The sequence below is a fragment of the Pongo pygmaeus genome, chromosome 10 (assembly GCF_028885625.2).
Source record: "Pongo pygmaeus isolate AG05252 chromosome 10, NHGRI_mPonPyg2-v2.0_pri, whole genome shotgun sequence".
NCBI classification, from domain to species: domain Eukaryota; kingdom Metazoa; phylum Chordata; class Mammalia; order Primates; family Hominidae; genus Pongo; species Pongo pygmaeus.
The window spans coordinates 55398010-55415450 of record NC_072383.2 but is presented as its reverse complement, the minus strand read 5'-3'; the positions used below and the strand labels follow the sequence as shown (position 1 = coordinate 55415450).

General features: G+C 46.8%; 1 protein-coding gene across 2 annotated transcripts; it reads right to left on the bottom strand.

Moving 5' to 3' along the window:
* Window positions 1-297: 297 nt before the first annotated feature.
* PIP4K2C (phosphatidylinositol-5-phosphate 4-kinase type 2 gamma) lies at window positions 298-12604 on the bottom strand. 2 transcript variants are annotated; one of them, XM_054443960.2, is made up of 11 exons: window positions 12265-12562; window positions 9605-9702; window positions 8508-8604; window positions 7698-7841; window positions 4502-4648; window positions 4275-4313; window positions 3287-3400; window positions 2646-2913; window positions 2376-2479; window positions 2086-2196; window positions 298-1796 (listed from the first exon to the last, which is right to left on the bottom strand). In XM_054443960.2, the coding sequence occupies exons 1-10, from the start codon at window positions 12436-12438 to the stop codon at window positions 2116-2118; spliced, it is 1266 nt and encodes a 421-aa protein (XP_054299935.1). In that variant the 5' UTR covers window positions 12439-12562; the 3' UTR covers window positions 298-1796; window positions 2086-2115. The 2 variants fall into 2 exon arrangements, with proteins under 2 accessions (XP_054299935.1, XP_054299934.1); XM_054443959.2 differs by having other exon boundaries at window positions 298-2196; window positions 12265-12604.
* Window positions 12605-17441: the final 4837 nt, after the last annotated feature.

The following is a 17441-nucleotide window of genomic DNA, read 5'->3' as shown; positions in this document are numbered from 1 at the left end:
GGAGTGTTAGCAAGCCCAGAACTCTGGAAGAGGAAGGGTCCCATCACCCTACTTTTCCCTGGCCCTCACTACCGCTGACCTCCCACAAGGCTGAAGACTAAGTTTTCCATTCCCGTGCACACCCTTCACAGCCTTTTTAAAAAAGTTCACAGCCATCTGTCTAGAAACCCACATCCTTAGTTAGGGGCCCAACACCTTGAACACCAGAATTCTTCAGCTGGTCTCTGCACCCTTAAGCACAGGCTTCCTGAGAGAAGTGAAATTAAAAAAAAAAAAAAAAGCATTTCTGTACAGGAATTTGGATTGAATAATTTATTCCCTGTATTATGATAGTAATGGGAGCAAATACATAAATTTTTATTAATAAAACAAAAAGGATGAAAAACAGAAGCAACAAATGAAGACATCCATATTGCCCATAACACATCAGCCATGTGATCAGAAAACCTATTTCTAAAGAACAATGGTTGCTGGTGTCACAGAGTTTTATTGCATTCATCGGGGGAAAGGGAGATGGTTGGAATGAAAAAGATCCATCAGTCTTCTGACAGGAAGATGTTATATGGGGGCTCCAACCCCTAACTGGGTACTCCTCTTGCCACCACCTTTGGAGCAGAAGATGAAGGGGAGAGGGAGCTTCTCCCTATGGCCTCATGGCTTCTTGTGAGACAGATCAGTCCAGCCAGATACACAGCAAAGCAGCTTTGCATCACCACAGGCCAGTTGCTGGTGCCCATCTTTATGTTTAAAAAAAAAAAAAAAGTGGAAGCCTCAAGGGGGATGGAGAATAGCAAGAAGAATGGGTGCCTTGGCCCCAGAGGCATTGTAGGGAGAGGAAGACAATGTATCTCATCGGGGTTCTCAACATTATGAGAATATCACACATCAACTCAACTATCTTTGGAGGGGCTGAGTGATTGAGTTATGGCTCTGACTCCTCTCTGGGGGTGGAGAGTGAAGATGACAAAGAAGGCCATCTGTCCCCTAGGAGACACAGTTGCAGTATAAGACAGGACAGAAGAGAACAGAAAAACAAATCCAACTGGAAAAAGGGATGGGAGAAGAAGTGTGCTAGGCACACACATCCAGGGAGTAGGGGAAGTTCCCACACTTGAGGCCTTCATCCTCTTGAAATGACCAGAATTGATCCAAGTAGAGATATTCCTTTCTTCTGGAAATAAACCTTGGGGATGGCTAGGCAGGATGAAAGGAAACTTTACATGGAGAATGAATCTTACACCCTGGCCCATCATCCCAGCCTCCAAAACTGACCACACACCCACTGAAGGGTTCCAGTCCCAGGAGAGGTGTGAGGTTCTGGTGAAGAGCAGCAATAGTCAAACATCTTCCCCCAGGCTTGAATGCTTTTGGCCATCTCTGGGCTCCTGTGCCCAGATGTAGAGATGGGTGGAGATGGAATTGAGGTGAGGGAAGAGATTACTCAATCTTTGACAGAGACCCAATCCAATTCTCTGCATAATCACGAGTCCTCTTAGGTCCCACCTCTGTGAGGTGCCAGGCTGCTGACCCACTCTCTACCCTATCTGTGTAGGAATGGCCATATTCCATCGTGTGTGTGCATGCCTGCACCCACATCTGTAGTATCTTGACTGTCATCCATCCTAGGGCCTATCAGGAGGGAAGCATGCCATAGTGAGTTTTATAAAGTTATCAGCAAAATTCAGACACTTTTAGTTCATCCCACACAGCAAAGTGCATCCAGAGTAGTTGCTCGAGCCAGGTCCATCTGTCCAGTCAGGTCCTGAAGATGGCAAACAACCCCCTTTCCCTAGCTCCTATATCACAGAAACAACAGGAGATATTACAAAGATCAAGGCACTTGGGAGAGAGTCAACAATAACATTCTAATACTACAAGCAGACTTCTTGTGGGGAGGGAGAGAGGGAAGAAAAATGGGCAAAGGGGAAAAAGGACAATGTATTTCTGAGGGTCAGAAAGAGCCTACTCGACAGGATGGAGTTATCTGGATGGAAGGAGCCTGCAGCCTGAATTTAGCAAAGGAAGAAGAGAAGTGGTGGCTAGAATATCCCCACAATTCCCCCAAGCGTCTCAGAACCCCACCACCTTGAACATCAGAGAGAACCAGGCAGTCTCTTAGGCAAAGATGTTGGTAATAAAATCCAGGAATCGCTTAGCATACTGCTCTGGATGGACAGTAGAGATCTCTGCCCCAGCCTGTGAGAGGAGATATGGAACAATGTGTCAGGCCACCCTAGCACCCGTCCCCATCACCCCCACCCAATCTACCCCAGACCACTTCCATTCTTTTGCCACCCCATTGCTCTGGCACAAGAGACTCTCTCTTCCCAAAGAATAGTCAAGACAGGAAAGGAAAGGCTTTTGGGAACTCTCACCCCATGCTTGACAGTTTTGGCTGCATGAGCTGCTTTCTTCTTGGCATCATACTGTGTAAGGATATCAATGAGGCCCATGAAGTAGACCTCCTTCTGGGGGGCTCCTGGGAGATAGACCAACAATTCAGAGCAGGTTTAGTTCCAATTCCCTTTCTCCAGGAAGCAGTCAGTTTTGTTCTGAAAAGCTAATCAGGCTCTCCCCCACCACTCTGGTCTCTGTCCTCCAGGAAAAATCCCCTCTCCACCCTTAAATTGTCCCAGTTCTCTCACCTTCAGCACTCCGGATGGCGTAGACATCAATGAAGGACTCAAACTCTCCTGGGCCCAGGGGCCGATGGGAATGGATGTAGCCTCCGATACCCTCTGGGGAGGTGCCATAGGAGCCCACCAGAGCAGGAGGTCCAGTCAGGCTGCAGTCTCCATCCACCTCTGACTCATCCTCCCGCACAGGCCCTTCCTCCTCTGGTTCAGAGCCCCGAATGATGTCGTGGATGCCTAGCAGAAGGCTGTAGTCCATGATCTTCAGCTGCACTAGAAACTGAGACCCACTGACAAATCAGACACCTCTCTCTCACTCTTCACTGGTAGGTATCACCCCTGTACCTGTACCTTTGAATTTCGGGGGCCCTTCTGGGGAAAGGAAGTATAAAAATTGAGGTTGCAGGGCATACCACTGCCTTTAGTGCCTATATGTCCTGGTATCTAAAATCATCCTTTTAGCTTATTCCAGCCACCCCTTCCATGGGTCAACTCCAGGGGTTTTTCATGTCTCATACCAAACCCCCATACATGCAGAGGACCTGAAGAATAAAGGGAAGGGGAGGAGCTCCCTCATACTGTGAATGAAAGAGACAACTACTCTCTAGGGAGCAAAAAAAGGAAAGCCATTTCCCAGAGCACCCAATCATCACCTCCACATCTCTCTTTAGCTTCTCCAGAAATATTTTCTTCTCATCTTCACCAATATATACTTTCTGGTTCTTGTTGAGAAAGTCCATATCCTTAAGGGTGGGCAATTCTTTAACCTAAGTATAAAGGGACATCTTGGGAACATATCCCTTCCCCAAGGTCTCAGAACCCCACCTTCTGTCTAGGGCTCTATGCTAGCTCAGTTAGATCTCATCTAACTCCACACTGTGATGCTTCCCTGGTCTGTTCTCACCTCCAGTGACTTCCACAGACTCAGTCACTACAGCTGTATCCCAAATCACATCCCACTACTCTCTGCTTATGGTTTTTAGCCAAGACCCTCCAGGCTGACTTTTCTTTCTCCTCCTTTTTTTTTTTGAGATAGGATCTCGATCACTCTGTTGCCCAGGCTGGAATGTAAGTGATGTGATCTCAGCTCACTGTAGCCTCGACCTCCTGGACTCAAGTGATTCTCCCACCTCAGCCTCCCGAGTAGCTGGGACTACAGGCACGTGCCACCACGCCCAGCTAATTTTTTTGTTTTTTGTAGAGATTACGTTGCCCAGGCTGGTCTGGAACTCCTGGGCTCAAGCAGTCCTGCCTTGGCCTTCTAAAGTGCTGGGATTACATGCATGAGCCACCATGCCCAGCCTGTGTCTTCTTAAGCAAAAGTAGCTGCTTGAATAAAATAACCCAGAATAGGAAGTGAAAGTTAAACATTTTGCTCTTCAAGTCTGGCAACCTCACCCATCCCCAAGCCTTCCATATGGAATAACCCATGCCAGTGTTAAAGCAGCTGCTCCCACTGCCCCTTCCAAACAATCCCCGGATCAACAGAAGTTTACGCCCTCTTCTTTTAAGTGGTTTAAGATAATAAACAGCTAGTAATCCCTATTCCTACATAGAGTGGTCTCTCCATCCTAAGAAGTTCCCCTCATCTGCCCTCCCTCATCCCTCATCCCTCACCCTAGCACATAAAATTACTATCACCTTTTCCTTATCGCTGGCTTCCCGGGACACTAGGGAACCCTGCAGAGAGACCCAAAGACCAAGTCAGTAGAAGTGGCTAAAAGAACAGTCAAAACCCAGCCCCTAAGATGAGTACTCAAACCCAGCCTTCTTTCCCTTAAAAGGAATCATCCAAAGACTTCCCAGGGTCTTCCCCATTCTCAGGCTATCAGAAGCCTCCCTCTAAGTCTGAGCTATCCTCTTCTTACCTTGAGGTCATACTTCCTGTGCACAGGAAGACGGTGGCTAAACATATTGCGCATCACAAGCATGTAGCTGTCTTCATTGTCCACACTGACTCGGTACATCCCCAGGAACTGGGGCAGAAGCGTGTTGCCATGGCACTTCACAATGTACTACGGTGAAAGAGGGGGAAGGAATGGGGAGAGGCTGAGTAGCAGATACACAAACAGCCCAGGGAAATTCAAACACTGCCATTCCAGGGTAGAGCAGAGGACTTCAAGTAGAGAGGTTACAAAGTCAAAAGTGGTGGAAGCTTCCCCCAAAACACTCCAGGTTATCCATGCCGTTTCTGAATCCCCCTTTCCTCTGATTCCTTCCATTTGTACATCTCTTAATTTTTAAGTGTCATCTCTCAATTCACCTTTATCATTCTTTGAGATGAGGGAGGTTAAGTGTTATTATCCTTATTTTAGACCCTTTCTATATGCAAGTGGCACAGAACCAGGATTAGAACTTATATCTTATCAATGAAATCATTTTATCTAGAGCAGTGTTTCTTCATAGGCTAGGTTCCCATAATTTAAAATGTCTGCATTGGGTTGGGCTGTGCTGTGTCATTCTGTCACTGTAATATAAATACAGATTTTTATACCTCAAAAAAAAAAAAAAAAAAAAAAAGTCTGCATGATGGCCTACAATTTGGATTTTTTTTTTGGAGATGGAGTCTCACTCTGTTGCCCAGGCTGGAGTGCAGTGGCGCAATCTCGGCTCACCGCAACCTCCGCCTCCCAGGTTCAAGCAATTCTCCTGCCTCAGCCTCCCGAGTAGCTGGGAATACAGGCGCACGCTACCACGCTCAGCTAATTTTTTGTATTTTAGTAGAAGCGGGGTTTCAGTGTTACCCAGGCTGGTCTCGAACTCCTGAACTCAGGCAATCTGCCCACCTCAGCCTCCCAAAGTGCTAGGATTACAGGCGTGAGCCACTGCACCCGGCCTACAATTTGGATTCTTTTTTAAAAATTCTCCTGTTAAGCCAGGCTCACACTTGTAATCCCAGCTACTTGGGAGGCTGAGGCAGGAGGATCGCTTGAGCCCAGGGGTTTGAGACCAGCCTGGGGAACATAGTGAGACCCTGTCTCTAAAAAACAAAAATTACTCCTTCAGTGCTTACCATCTCTCTTTCTGTGTTGCTGCCTCTTTCTCTTCACAGCCAACCTTCTCAGAAAAGTAATCAGCAATAAATCCATTTCCTGTCTCTCATTCACACCTTGAATCACTGAAATCAGGTTTATACCTCATTTCTCCTCTGAAATCTCCCCCATATCCCTCAGTTGTCAAATCTAGTAAGTATTTTAGTCATTGTCATATTTCAGCTTTGTGGCACTTGATCCTATTGACCAGTCTCTCCTAAAAACTCTCTTCATCCTCAGCTCTTACTATACCACCCTCCTAATTCCCCTCCTCTCTGTCCTCGAATCCTGTATGGAATGTAGCATGGCATAAATAATTAAAAGTGTCCATCTACTCTTAGTTTCCTTTATGGGCTCATTGCTTCACTTGCTCCTTTAGGTTCTGTCCTCAACCTTCTTTTCATTTCACTGCACACAACCTCCCTACAATAATCGTATCTATAGTCATGGTTTTAATGATCACTTATTGACATATAATTCTCAAACCTATAATCCCAGTCTAATCCTCTTTCCTGAATTCTGTACCCATACCCCAACCACTTACTGGACATCCTCATCTGGATGAATTGCAGAAACCTCAAATTCAGTATGTCCAAATCAGAACTTTCTTCCTCCAAAAACCTGTTCCTCTGTTTCTAATTTCTGGCGAATGGGCACCCAGTTATCCCTAACCAGGAACTTGGAGGCCCCTGTGTCTTAACTCTCAGTTCTCCCATAGGTCTTCCTTTCTATCCTCACCACCATCGCTCCCCCAGGCCTTCATTGTTTCTACCCTGGACTATTAAAATTACCTCTTAACTGGTATCCACCCTTCGAGTGTTCCCTCCCACCAATCCATTCTCTAAAATGCTGTCACATTTTCTAAATATTTCTAAATAACAAATATATCATGCCCCTTGCAAAACCACCTTCAGGATAAAGCCCAAACTTCTTTGTGGGGCTTATAAGCCTCTTTACAATCTGGCTCCTGCCTATTTCCATAATACTACATCCCATCCAAATGGAATTTCTTGCCATTTCCTAACACCAAGTTCTCTCATGGCTCTGTGCCTTACAAGTGCTGTTTTCCTTTGCCTAGAATGCTCTTCCACCCTGTCCAATGGTTAACCTCTACTAGTCCTTCAAGGATCAACTCTTACAGTATCTCCTCTAAAAAACTCTCTTTAGCCTCCCAAGTGCACTTCTTTCCCCAGGTGAGTTAGGATGCTCTTCTCTAGCTTCAGAACATTCTGTACAGACTTCTACTATTGTATATATCTTGCTGTGTGCTAATACTGGGTCACTGGTCACTGCCATTAGACCAAGGGATCTGTAAGGGCCACAGATGTTTCATTTACCTCCTTCTCTACTGCCTAACATAGGGCCTAATAAGAGGTATTCAATATTTGTTGCATAAACCAAAGACTCCTTTTGGACTCTTTGGTGTATTCCTTGCTCACTGATTTTGGTGAAAGTTTTCTTCAGTAGAGACATTCAAGAAAAGTGTTTTTACTGCCAAAACATTCCATAAACTCCACACTCCAAGTAAACCTTTTTTTTTTTTTACCTTTTTTTTTTTTTTACCTTTTTTTTTTTTTTTAGATGGAGTTTTGCTCTTGTTGCCTAGGCTGAAGTGCAAATGCACGATCTCGGCTCACTACAACCTCTGCTTCCCAGGTTCAAGTGATTCTCCTGCCTCAGCCTCCTGAGCAGCTGGGATTACAGGCATGAGCCACCATGCCCAGCTAATTTTGTATTTTTAGTAGAGACGGGGTTTCTCCATGTTGGTCAGACTGGTCTCAAACTCCCGACCTCAGGTGATCCTCCCGCCTCGGCCTCCCAAAGTGCTGGGACTACAGGTGTGAGCCACTGCCCCCGGCCTGTAAATCTTATCAGACAGAATAGCTTCCTTCATCCCATTTAGGGCTGGATATGATTATGGATTCTCTCTTCCAATGAGTTTTCTCCCCAGTCGGCATCTATTACTGACAGCAGCTGAGCTGTATGTGAGTAGGGAGGAGAGGGAAAGAATGGGGCTAGAGAGAGGCCTGACCTGGTGATAGTTGGAGAGGTTGCTATGCATGTCAGCAATGTCCTCACTGGATACTTCTTTGATGACCAGAGTCCGATCGTAGCAGATAAGGAAGCGACCATCACTGCCTTCACTTTCGCTGGGGGGGTTTCGGGTAAGGGACACCTGGGGACACAGAATAGGCCAGAGCTCTTTTCCTCCCCTTTTATATGCAGAAACAAGTCATAGGAAAATGGTCAGCTGAAAGTGGATGAATCCCCGGGGTAGGAGATTCAGCACAGGTTCCTCATCAGGTGTCCGTATGTGGACTGGACTGAAGGAAACTGAATGCAAAAATTTTTTTTTTTTTGACAAGAAGTCTCGCTCTGTCACCCAGACTGGAGTGTAGTGGTGCGATCTCAGCTCACTGCAACCTTCGCCTCCCAAGTTCAGGTGATTCTCCTGCCTCAGCCTCCCAAGTAGCGGGGACTACAGACGTGCGCCACTACGACCGGCTAATTTTCATATCTTTGGTAGAGACGGGGTTTTGCCATGTTGGCCAGGATGGTCTTGAACTCCTGACCTCAGGTGATCTGCCTGCCTCAGCCTCCCAAAGTGTTGGGATTACAGGCGTGAGCCACCGCGCCCGGCCAAAATTCTTAATGTATCTACATCTTTTCCCCCAAGGACAAGGTTTATAGTCTTCATTAAATTTCTGAAAATGCTGCAATCACAAAAAGGTAAAGAATTATATTTGCCAAGACTCTCATTTCTCCAAATATGGCTGTCCCAAATAGTACTCCTCAGTTGCTGGGGGGAAATGGCTACCCTCACCCCTTAATGGACTCTCACCAAGTAATCTTGGTCATCAATGCCAAATCGATCACGGAGGTTCCTGAAGACCTGGGGACAATACTCCTTGAACTTGAAATGACTGGGCAGATTTTCCCTGAAATTCAGGTTTTCAAAGTAAGAAAACAAACAATAATACATATGCATATACTTGGTAGTTTATAAACTACCTTCAGACATATTACCTCATTTGATTCTCATAAAACCCTGTGAGGTCCTTTTTTATTTTTATTCTTATTTTTTATTATTTTTTGAGACAGAGTCTCACTCTGTTGCCAGGTTGGAGTGCAGTGGTGCAATCTCGGCTCACCACAACCTCCGTCCCCCGGGTTCAAGCAATTCTCCTGCCTCAGCCTCCCAAGTAGCTGGGACTACAGGCATGCGCCACCATGCCTGGCTAATTTTTTGTATTTTTAGTAGAGATAGGGTTTTGCCATGTTTGCAGGCTGGTCTCCAACTCCTGACCTCAAGTGATCCACCCACCTTGGCCTCCCAAAGTGCTGGGATTACAGGCGTGAGCCACCATGCCTGGCCCTTGTGAGGTCCTATAAAAACATATTATTTCCATTTTTATAGAAGGGGAGACTGTCTCAGAGTGATTCAGTGACCTGCCTAAGTAACATGGTTGGTAAGTGGTATAGTAGAGCCAGGATCTACTACCCTTCCAAACAGCAGCATTTCCCAAATCTCAAGCAAGTCAGAAGCATTCTAAAGTCAGCAACAGCCACCACTGTTTTGAATGGCATCTTCTTTTCCTAGGAGGGCTTAGATAATTCAAGTTTTTCTTTCAAGGAGTCCCTGTCAGAAGCTAATGGTTCTCATGGCATCTCCAAGGTCACAAGCAGAAAAAGAGAGAAGGAGCAGGTAATGGTATCTGCACATATTTACTCTATGGAATTGCCACGCTAGAGGAGAGATAACACTGATTCATATAAGGATATAGGGAACACCAGAAATTATTCTCATGGTTTCCTTGCACAGAACTGATTTCTGCATTTGGGAAGGATGTTAAATTTTCAACTCACTGAAACTTTTAAAATTACTTATTACTCCTTTCTGGGAAGGTTGACATGAGAATGGCAAAGATCATCGCTTACCTGTGGAAAAGGTGATTGTTAACCTTGATCTTGGAGCTGGCCTTAAAGTCATCTGGCAGCAGCATCACCGGGGGAGGCACCTGGCTGAGCTCATTGATCTGATAAGCCAAACCATGAATAGGGAAGCCATGAGAAAGGGTGTGGAGAGCTACCCATACACTGTGTCTGGGCAGCAGTCATGCAAGGGCCACTCAGACCTCATTCCTTTAAAAACACTGGCTATGCATATGCTTGACAGAAGTGAGAGAATGTGTCTAACCCTTCTGCTGCCCAAGAAGGACTACAGTAAGCAACCCTCACACACAGCCCCCAACACGCCCACCCCCATGGAACTTCATGCTCACAACAGTCATTTTATATTAGGCTAACCCTGTAAGCAACTCAGGACTATTTTTAAAGCTGTGAGAAATTCTAGAAAAAAAAAAAACCAAAAAAACTCTGCAAGCTCAAGGCAGCTACATGTTCCATTAGAAAAAGCAAAAAAAAAAAAAAGGCATTTTAAAACTGCACAAGAGTGTTAATGGGATTCTGTGGGGCCAACCACAGCAAAAAGGATAAATGTCCATATCCTGCAAAAGGCATCTCTTTGCAAACAGGACCAGTCTTCCTAGACCACTCTGACCCAGTTGTTTGCAGTAGGCCCCCACCTGTCTAGGTGTAAGGTAAAGGAAGAGCAGCTGATTTCACAGGGAATGCAGGCAATCAGAGGATATGAGCTCATTAGGCATCTGTTCCCTAAAGCCAAACTAATCCACAGCCCAAAGGACACAAGCATCACATGCTCTCCTCGGCCCCCAGGATCTGCAGTCTGCTAATTCAGGGTAGAAAGGCAGCTCTGGTACTTAAAAATCCTGAGCTGTGCTTTCTCCTTGGTGTTGCTACAGTACCTTTCACCTGCCTTTGTTACTGCGTGACTCTAATCACTAGTTTATGTAAGTTCTCCCATCTAGATTGTGAGCTCTTCAAGAGCAAGGGCTCATTCTAGTCGTCTGCATCTTTCCGGTGTCTAACTAGCACAATGTTTGGCACACAGTGATCCTGACATGTCTATTAACTGAATAAATGAATGCCTTGCCTATCCTTACTAGATCATTCCACAGAGGCTATGAATTGCAGTCTAACCTAAATCACACACACTGCAGTGCAACCAACTCCTCCCGTTCTCAGTAGAAAAGGAGGACAGAACATATTCCTCCAGATAAAAGAAAAAAAAAAAAAAGCCACTTGAGACTCCCAGCCTAAAATTCAGCTATAGCTCCTCCTGCCCCCTCCTCCCCACCTGCTAAGCAAGCTGAATCATCACTAAGACATATGTTCAAGGAATTTCTCCATTCCAAACACTTGAAGTAGATGTATGTTGGCAGAGGGTGGGGTGCTGGGGCTAAAGTATATATACCTAGTGAAGCTGAGGTAGGTCTTACATGTAACTCCCCCAATCCTTAACAAGGGAAAACCCTCCCTGTTAAGCATCCCACAGGGAATGGATGAATCACCTGGAAGGTACATATGAGAGGCAGCCCTACCTCCATCAGCCTTCCCCATACCAAGTGCCTTCCACTGAATACTCACTAAGAGCTTACCACCCAGAGAGCCACAAATCCAAAAGGGATCAGACTGGCCACAAACAACATTCTTAATTTGTGGTTAAGAAATTCTTTACCACAAATTAAAAATGTGACAAGACGTGTATTCTTCCTCACAACTTCCATCTCCACAGCCTAGCCGTGACTATAATCATTCAAGAACGTTGATTTCGAAAATATTCCGTGTCACATTCAAGATCACTGCATTTCTCCCACTCCAGACCTGACGGAAGATGGGCAATCGCTGTGCTTCTTTCAGCTGACGTATCCTCAGGAAAGGGGATGGAGGTCTCCTTGGCCTCCTCCTGACTCCCTGAGCAGTTTCCTGCTTCAAAAGTTCAACACCATAGTGACCCCAGGAACAGAGCCCCTCAGCCTTCTCTTTGGTCAACAATCGCCACCACCTACACCAAACACGATCGCTCTAGCCAGCGATAAGGATGCAGTTAAGACCAAAGGCATATATACATAAGTCCTGAGAGAGTGCAACTTCTAGCTCAGGGTGGGGTAGCTTCTCTAAAATGCTGTACCTCTGGACGGGAAAGGAAGGGACAAGCAGGATTAGAAAGCCCAGGAAACCTGGAGGTTCCCCGAGACAAAGCCAAGATTCAAAAGCCAAGGACCGGGGCTGGGAAGCAAGGTGGAAAGCAAAGTGAAAGAACCTCTTCATCCATCTACTCCCCTCGGCCCCTCACCCTCCACCTACACTCTCACCAACAACCACCCGAGAAAAAGCCACTCCCCCTAATGTCCTCCCGGCTTGCGCCCGGTCCTGGCCAGTCCGCGTAGCCTGAGGCTGAAGCTAGACATGGCAGGAAGGAGTCAAAGCACAGGGAGCTGGATTTCACGGGGGGAAGGTGGAACTAGAGTGGAGCAGTAAAGAACTGATGGGGAGAAAAAAGTCCACAGTCAGAAAACCTGCTGGGGGAACACCTGGGGTTGGTAGGCAGGGACCAAGACAACCCGGGGGAGGGGAGTGGCACTGCGTGGGGCTCCGGAGGCTGGAGCCTGGAAACAGGGAAACCTCGGAGCCGAGGGGTTTGGACAGGGCTGCGGGGGTCTAGGGCTGGTTCTCACCGAGTGGGCTACGCCCCACAGGAACACACCCACCAGCGGGTCGGCCGCCCGGAACACCTTCACCTTCTGCTGCACGAAATGCTTTTTCTTGGTCTTGGAGGCGAAGCCGAAACCTGGGCCGGGGCCTGTTGTCGCCGCCGATACCGTGGCTGGTGGCACCGAGGAGGACGCCATAGTCTCCCGCGCAACCGACCAAGTGGAAGCCGGAGCCGGCCGCGATCCAAGCGCCCGACTCCGGAAGCGGCGCTCACCTGCGCTGCTATCACGTGACCGGAGGCCAGACAACGGACGCGCGAACAGGGCGGGGCAGGACGGGGCGGGGCGGGGCGACGCTGGCCCCGCCCCCCGGCGCCTGCCTGCCTGCCCCAATGTCCGCGCAGTGTGTGGGCTCACCTGGCGCGCGGGATCCCTGTAAGCTGACGACGCAAGCGGCCCGCGAAGCCCCTCGACCTGTCAACTAGGAGACCGTGGTGCGGCCTGGGCTGGCCTGATTGACTCCCAAGGTCTAGGGCTTCTTTGCTGCAAAGTGGCCGCCTTCCGGCTTTGCCCAGTTTCTAATGAGTAACCTCGGACTTGATGCTCATGCGAAAGCATTCTTACCGAATGGGGGTTGGGAAGGGGAGTGTTTTGGAAACCCAAAATTCTTACCAGTGGTCTCAAGCGTCTTGAAATTCATTCATTCATTTAACAAGTATTTACTGAGCACTTACTTGTACTAGGTCCTGTTCTAGGGGCTGATTTTCCTTTTATTGAAGCAGAGAATAGGACAGTGACTGCCCCGAAGTAGTTGGGAGTCTAAGGGCACTGGCTGGCCAATGGAGATCAAGTTTGCAGTATGCGAAGTATGAGCTATCCTAGAACTGTGTATGAAGCAAAGACAATAATACAAAGAAAGGAAGTGTAGCTGGTCAGGGAAGGCTTCAAAGAGGATAGAGACTTTACTGAGTTTGGAAGGGTGGGTGGAGTTCAGGAATACAGTTTAAAAGGCTGTCTAGACAGAGAGAACAGCAAAGACATGGAGACAAGAAGGAACGAAGCCAGGCGCGGTAGCTCACGCCTGTAATCCCAGCACTTTGGGAGGCCGAGGCGGGAGGATCACCTGAGGTCGGGAGTTCAAGACCAGCCTGGCCAACATGGTGAAACCTCGTGTCTACAAAAATACAAAAATTAGCCGGGCATTAGCTGGGCGTGGTGGCGTGAGCCTGTAATCCCAGCTACTCAGGAGGCTGAGGCAGGAGAATCGCTTGAACCCAGGAGGCGGAGGTAGCAGTGAGCTGAGATCACGCCAAGCAGCGATCACGCCACTGCACTCCAGCCTGGGTGACAGAGCGAGACTCCATCGCAAAAAAAAAAAAAAAAAGCCGGGCATGATGGCAGGTGCCTGTAGTCCCAGCTACTTGAGAGGCTGAGGCAGGAGAATCGCTTGAACCCAGGAGGCAGAGGTTGCAGTGAGCCGAGATCATGCCATTGCACTCCAGCCTGGGCGACCGAGCAAGACTCTGTCTCAAAAAAAAAAAAAAAAAAAAAAAAAAATCCAGATGCGGTAGCTCACGCCTGTAATCCCAGCACTTTGGGAGGCCGAGGCGGGCAGATCACCTGAGGTCAGGAGTTGTGGGCGAAGGATTACCCAGGTGCCCAGGCAAGAGACTGAAGGCACAAACTGTTGCAGTATAATAAAGAAAATAGTTAGAATAAAGAATAGTTACAATACAAATTCGATATAGAGATGATCATGGACAATTATCAATCATCAGTATAAACATTATTAATCATTAGCTTTTAATATTACTCTTTGTTGCATTACTAATATAACCTAGGAATAACCGGCAGGTATAGGGTCAGGTGCTGAAGGGACATTGTGAGAAGTGACCTAGAAGGCAAGAGGTGAGCCCTCTGTCACGCCTGCATAAGGGCCACTTGAGGGCTCCTTGGTCAAGTGGTAACGCCAGTGCCTGGGAAGGCACCCGTTGCTTAGCGGACCGCGAAAGGGAGTCTCCCTTTCCTTGGAGGAGTCAGGGAACACTCTGCTCCACCAGCTTCTTGTGGGAGGCTGGATATTATCCAGGCCTGCCTGCAGTCATCCGGAGGCCTAAACCCCTCCCTTTGGTGCTGTGCTTCAGTGGTCACACTCCTTGTCCACTTTCATGTTACTCCTGTACTCCTGGTTCCTCTTTGAAGTTCTTAGTAGATAGCGGTAGAAGAAATAGTGAAAATCTTAGTCTTTGATCTTTCTTATAAGTGCATAGAAGAAAATGCTGACGTATGCTGCCTTCCCTCTCTGCTTTGGCTACCTAAAAGGGAAGGGCCCCGTGTCCCATGATCACGTGATTTGCTTGACTTTATCAATCACTTGGACAACTCACCCACCTTACCCTGCCCCTTGTCTTGTATCCAATAAATACCAGCGCGCCTAGCCATTAGGGGCCACTACCGGTCTCCACGTCTTGGTAGCAGCGGTCCCCCGGCCTAGCTGTTTTCTCTTTATCTCTTTGTCTTGTGTCTTTATTTCTTACAATCTCTCGTCTCCGCACATGGGGAGAACACCCGCTAAGCCCCGTAGGGCTGGACCCTACAAGGAGTTCGAGACCAGCTTGACCAACATGGTGAAACCCCGTCTCTACTAAAAATACAAAATTTAGCCGGGCGTGGTGGCACACACCTGTAATTCCAGCTACTCAGGAGGCTGAGGCAGCAGAATCACTTGAACTGGGGGAGGGGGGCGTGCCGAGGTTGCAGTGAGCTGAGATCCTGCCACTGCACTCCAGCCTGGGCGACAGAGCAAGACTCCATCTCAAAAAAAAAAAAAAAAAAAGGATCACTCAGGCATGTTCCTGGAGGATGACTTGAGTTTTGCAAAAGTTCAGGGAGAGATAATGAACTAAAGCAGTGGCTGTTGTGTTTGAAAGAAGGGGGTGGCATCTAAAGATGCAGTTTGATGTCAACTTGGAACATTCATATGAATGCGGGGATTAAAGGAAAAGGGAGGCATTGAGAGTGAGCCTAAGGCTTCTGGCTAATGATGATGATGATGACATCAAAGAGATGATGGTGACATGAAAAGGAGCAGATTCAGAGGAAGGTGAGTTCGGTTTGGAACATGTTTGAGGCATCTGAGGTCAGCTGGACACATGCTCCCGCAGCTGAGCAGAATGGTCTGGACTGGGGATACAGATATAAGAATTGTGGAATCTGCAGGCATAGATGACATGTCTTAGAAAGAGCCAGGAAGGAACCAAGGGCTGAGCCCTGGGATAGAGCAGCATTTAAGAGGCTTGGGGAGGAAGACTCGGAAGGGTGGCCAGGGAAGTACAGGGAGCCAAGACAGCAGGGTCACAAAAGCCAAGGGGAGTTGAGTTTCAAGAAGGAAGGAATGAAGAAGTGTCATATGTCATGGAGAGGTGAAGCAAAACAAGTACTGTTGTCCAGAAGAAATGTCCACTGTATTTGGTAACTAATGCCATTTGGAAAAGCAGTTTTGAGCAGAACGAGCGGCAGATCAAGGTGGGCTAAGGAATGAATGGGGGGGTGAGGAAGTGGGGATGGGAAGCTCGGGATGGTTTCTGGATATCTGAGTTTAAGAAGACAAGTAAGATAGAGAAACACACAGTAAAGGGAGGGACTCTTATGGGAGAGACCTTACAAGGAGATGAGACCACTGAGACAGGCATTAATAAAGAAGATGCATTAGTTGGTAAACTATTGATTATTGCCACAATTTCAGCTCCTGTTATTGGTCTATTCAGAGATTCAACTTCTTCCTGGTTTAGTCTTGGGAGGGTGTATGTGTTGAGGAATTTATCCATTTCTTCTAGATTTTCTAGTTTATTTGCGTAGAGGTGTTTGTAATATTCTCTGATGGTAGTTTGTATTTCTGTGGGATCGGTGGTGATATCCCCTTTATCATTTTTTATTGCATCTATTTGATTCTTCTCTCTTTTTTTCTTTATTAATCTTGCTAGCGGTCTATCAATTTTGTTGATCCTTTCAAAAAACCAAAAAGAAAAAAAAAAACTTTCAGTTAAAAAAAAAAAAAAAAAAGAAGATGCACCGAGGCGGGCAGATCACTTGAGGCCAGGAGTTTGAGACAAGCCTGGCCAACATGGTGAAAACCCATCTCTATTAAAAATGCAAAAATTAGCCGGGCATGGTAGCGTGCACCTGTAGTCCCAGATACTCAGGAGGCTGAGGCAGGAGAATCGCTTGAACCTGAGAGGCAGAGGTTGCAGTGAGCCGAGATTGTGCCACTGCACTCCAGCCTGGGCAACAGAGCGAGACTCTGTTTAAAAAAAAAAAAAAAAAAAAAAAAGATGCAAACTCCCCAAGTCTCCATCAGTTTATCAGTTTTAGATATGTTATATATTATATATTGAGATTCTATATCAGTATCTCAAGAATGAAATATCTAGAAGGGATTCACTTTAGCCCAGAGGAAGGAGATTTATCACTGGTCAGAAGGGAGAAGGAAAGGATAAGTTCAGACACAGATAGGTAATTGTGTAGGTGCATGTGGGCAGGGGACAAGATAAAGAATTTCAGGCTCAAGTGCCTTAGATGACAAAGTTGTTGCCTGACAGAGGACGGTGGAAAGGGTGTAGACCCTTGCTCTGGGAGATAGGAAAGTGAGCAGCACCGAAGGTCCTGGCAGGTTTGTAGGCTCTTCAGTTTTACTTGCCCCAGTTTTTTGGGTGTGCAGTTTTCTCCATCTCAGAAGCTTTGAGATATGAGCAGAGAAGAGAGGTGGAGTATGCTTTAAAATGGGGGTTGCAAGGGTGATTGTAGTGGATGATCCTGGGACAGGAATATTGATCTGTTGGCTGTGGAGAGATGGTGAAACACTGGAGTGGGAAGGAATTGATGCCAGGACTGAGACTGCTCTGGGTAAAAAATGAAAGAACAAGATAGTGCTTTTGGTAAAAATTACAAACAGTGTAGATATCCACCAGTCGTAGACTGGTTGAATGAACTGTAGGATAAATATGTGAAAAATTATATTTTAACGAGGTCAATTGATATATATTGACATACAAAGATCTCCAGGATATATTGTCAAGTGGGAAAAAAAGCAAGCCTTATGTAAATCTATAGAAAAACATCTGGAAGGATATATTCTATCAAGTTCCATTTCATCCAAAGAAGGCAGTGAGATTGGGAAGGGATAAAGAATATTTACAACAACA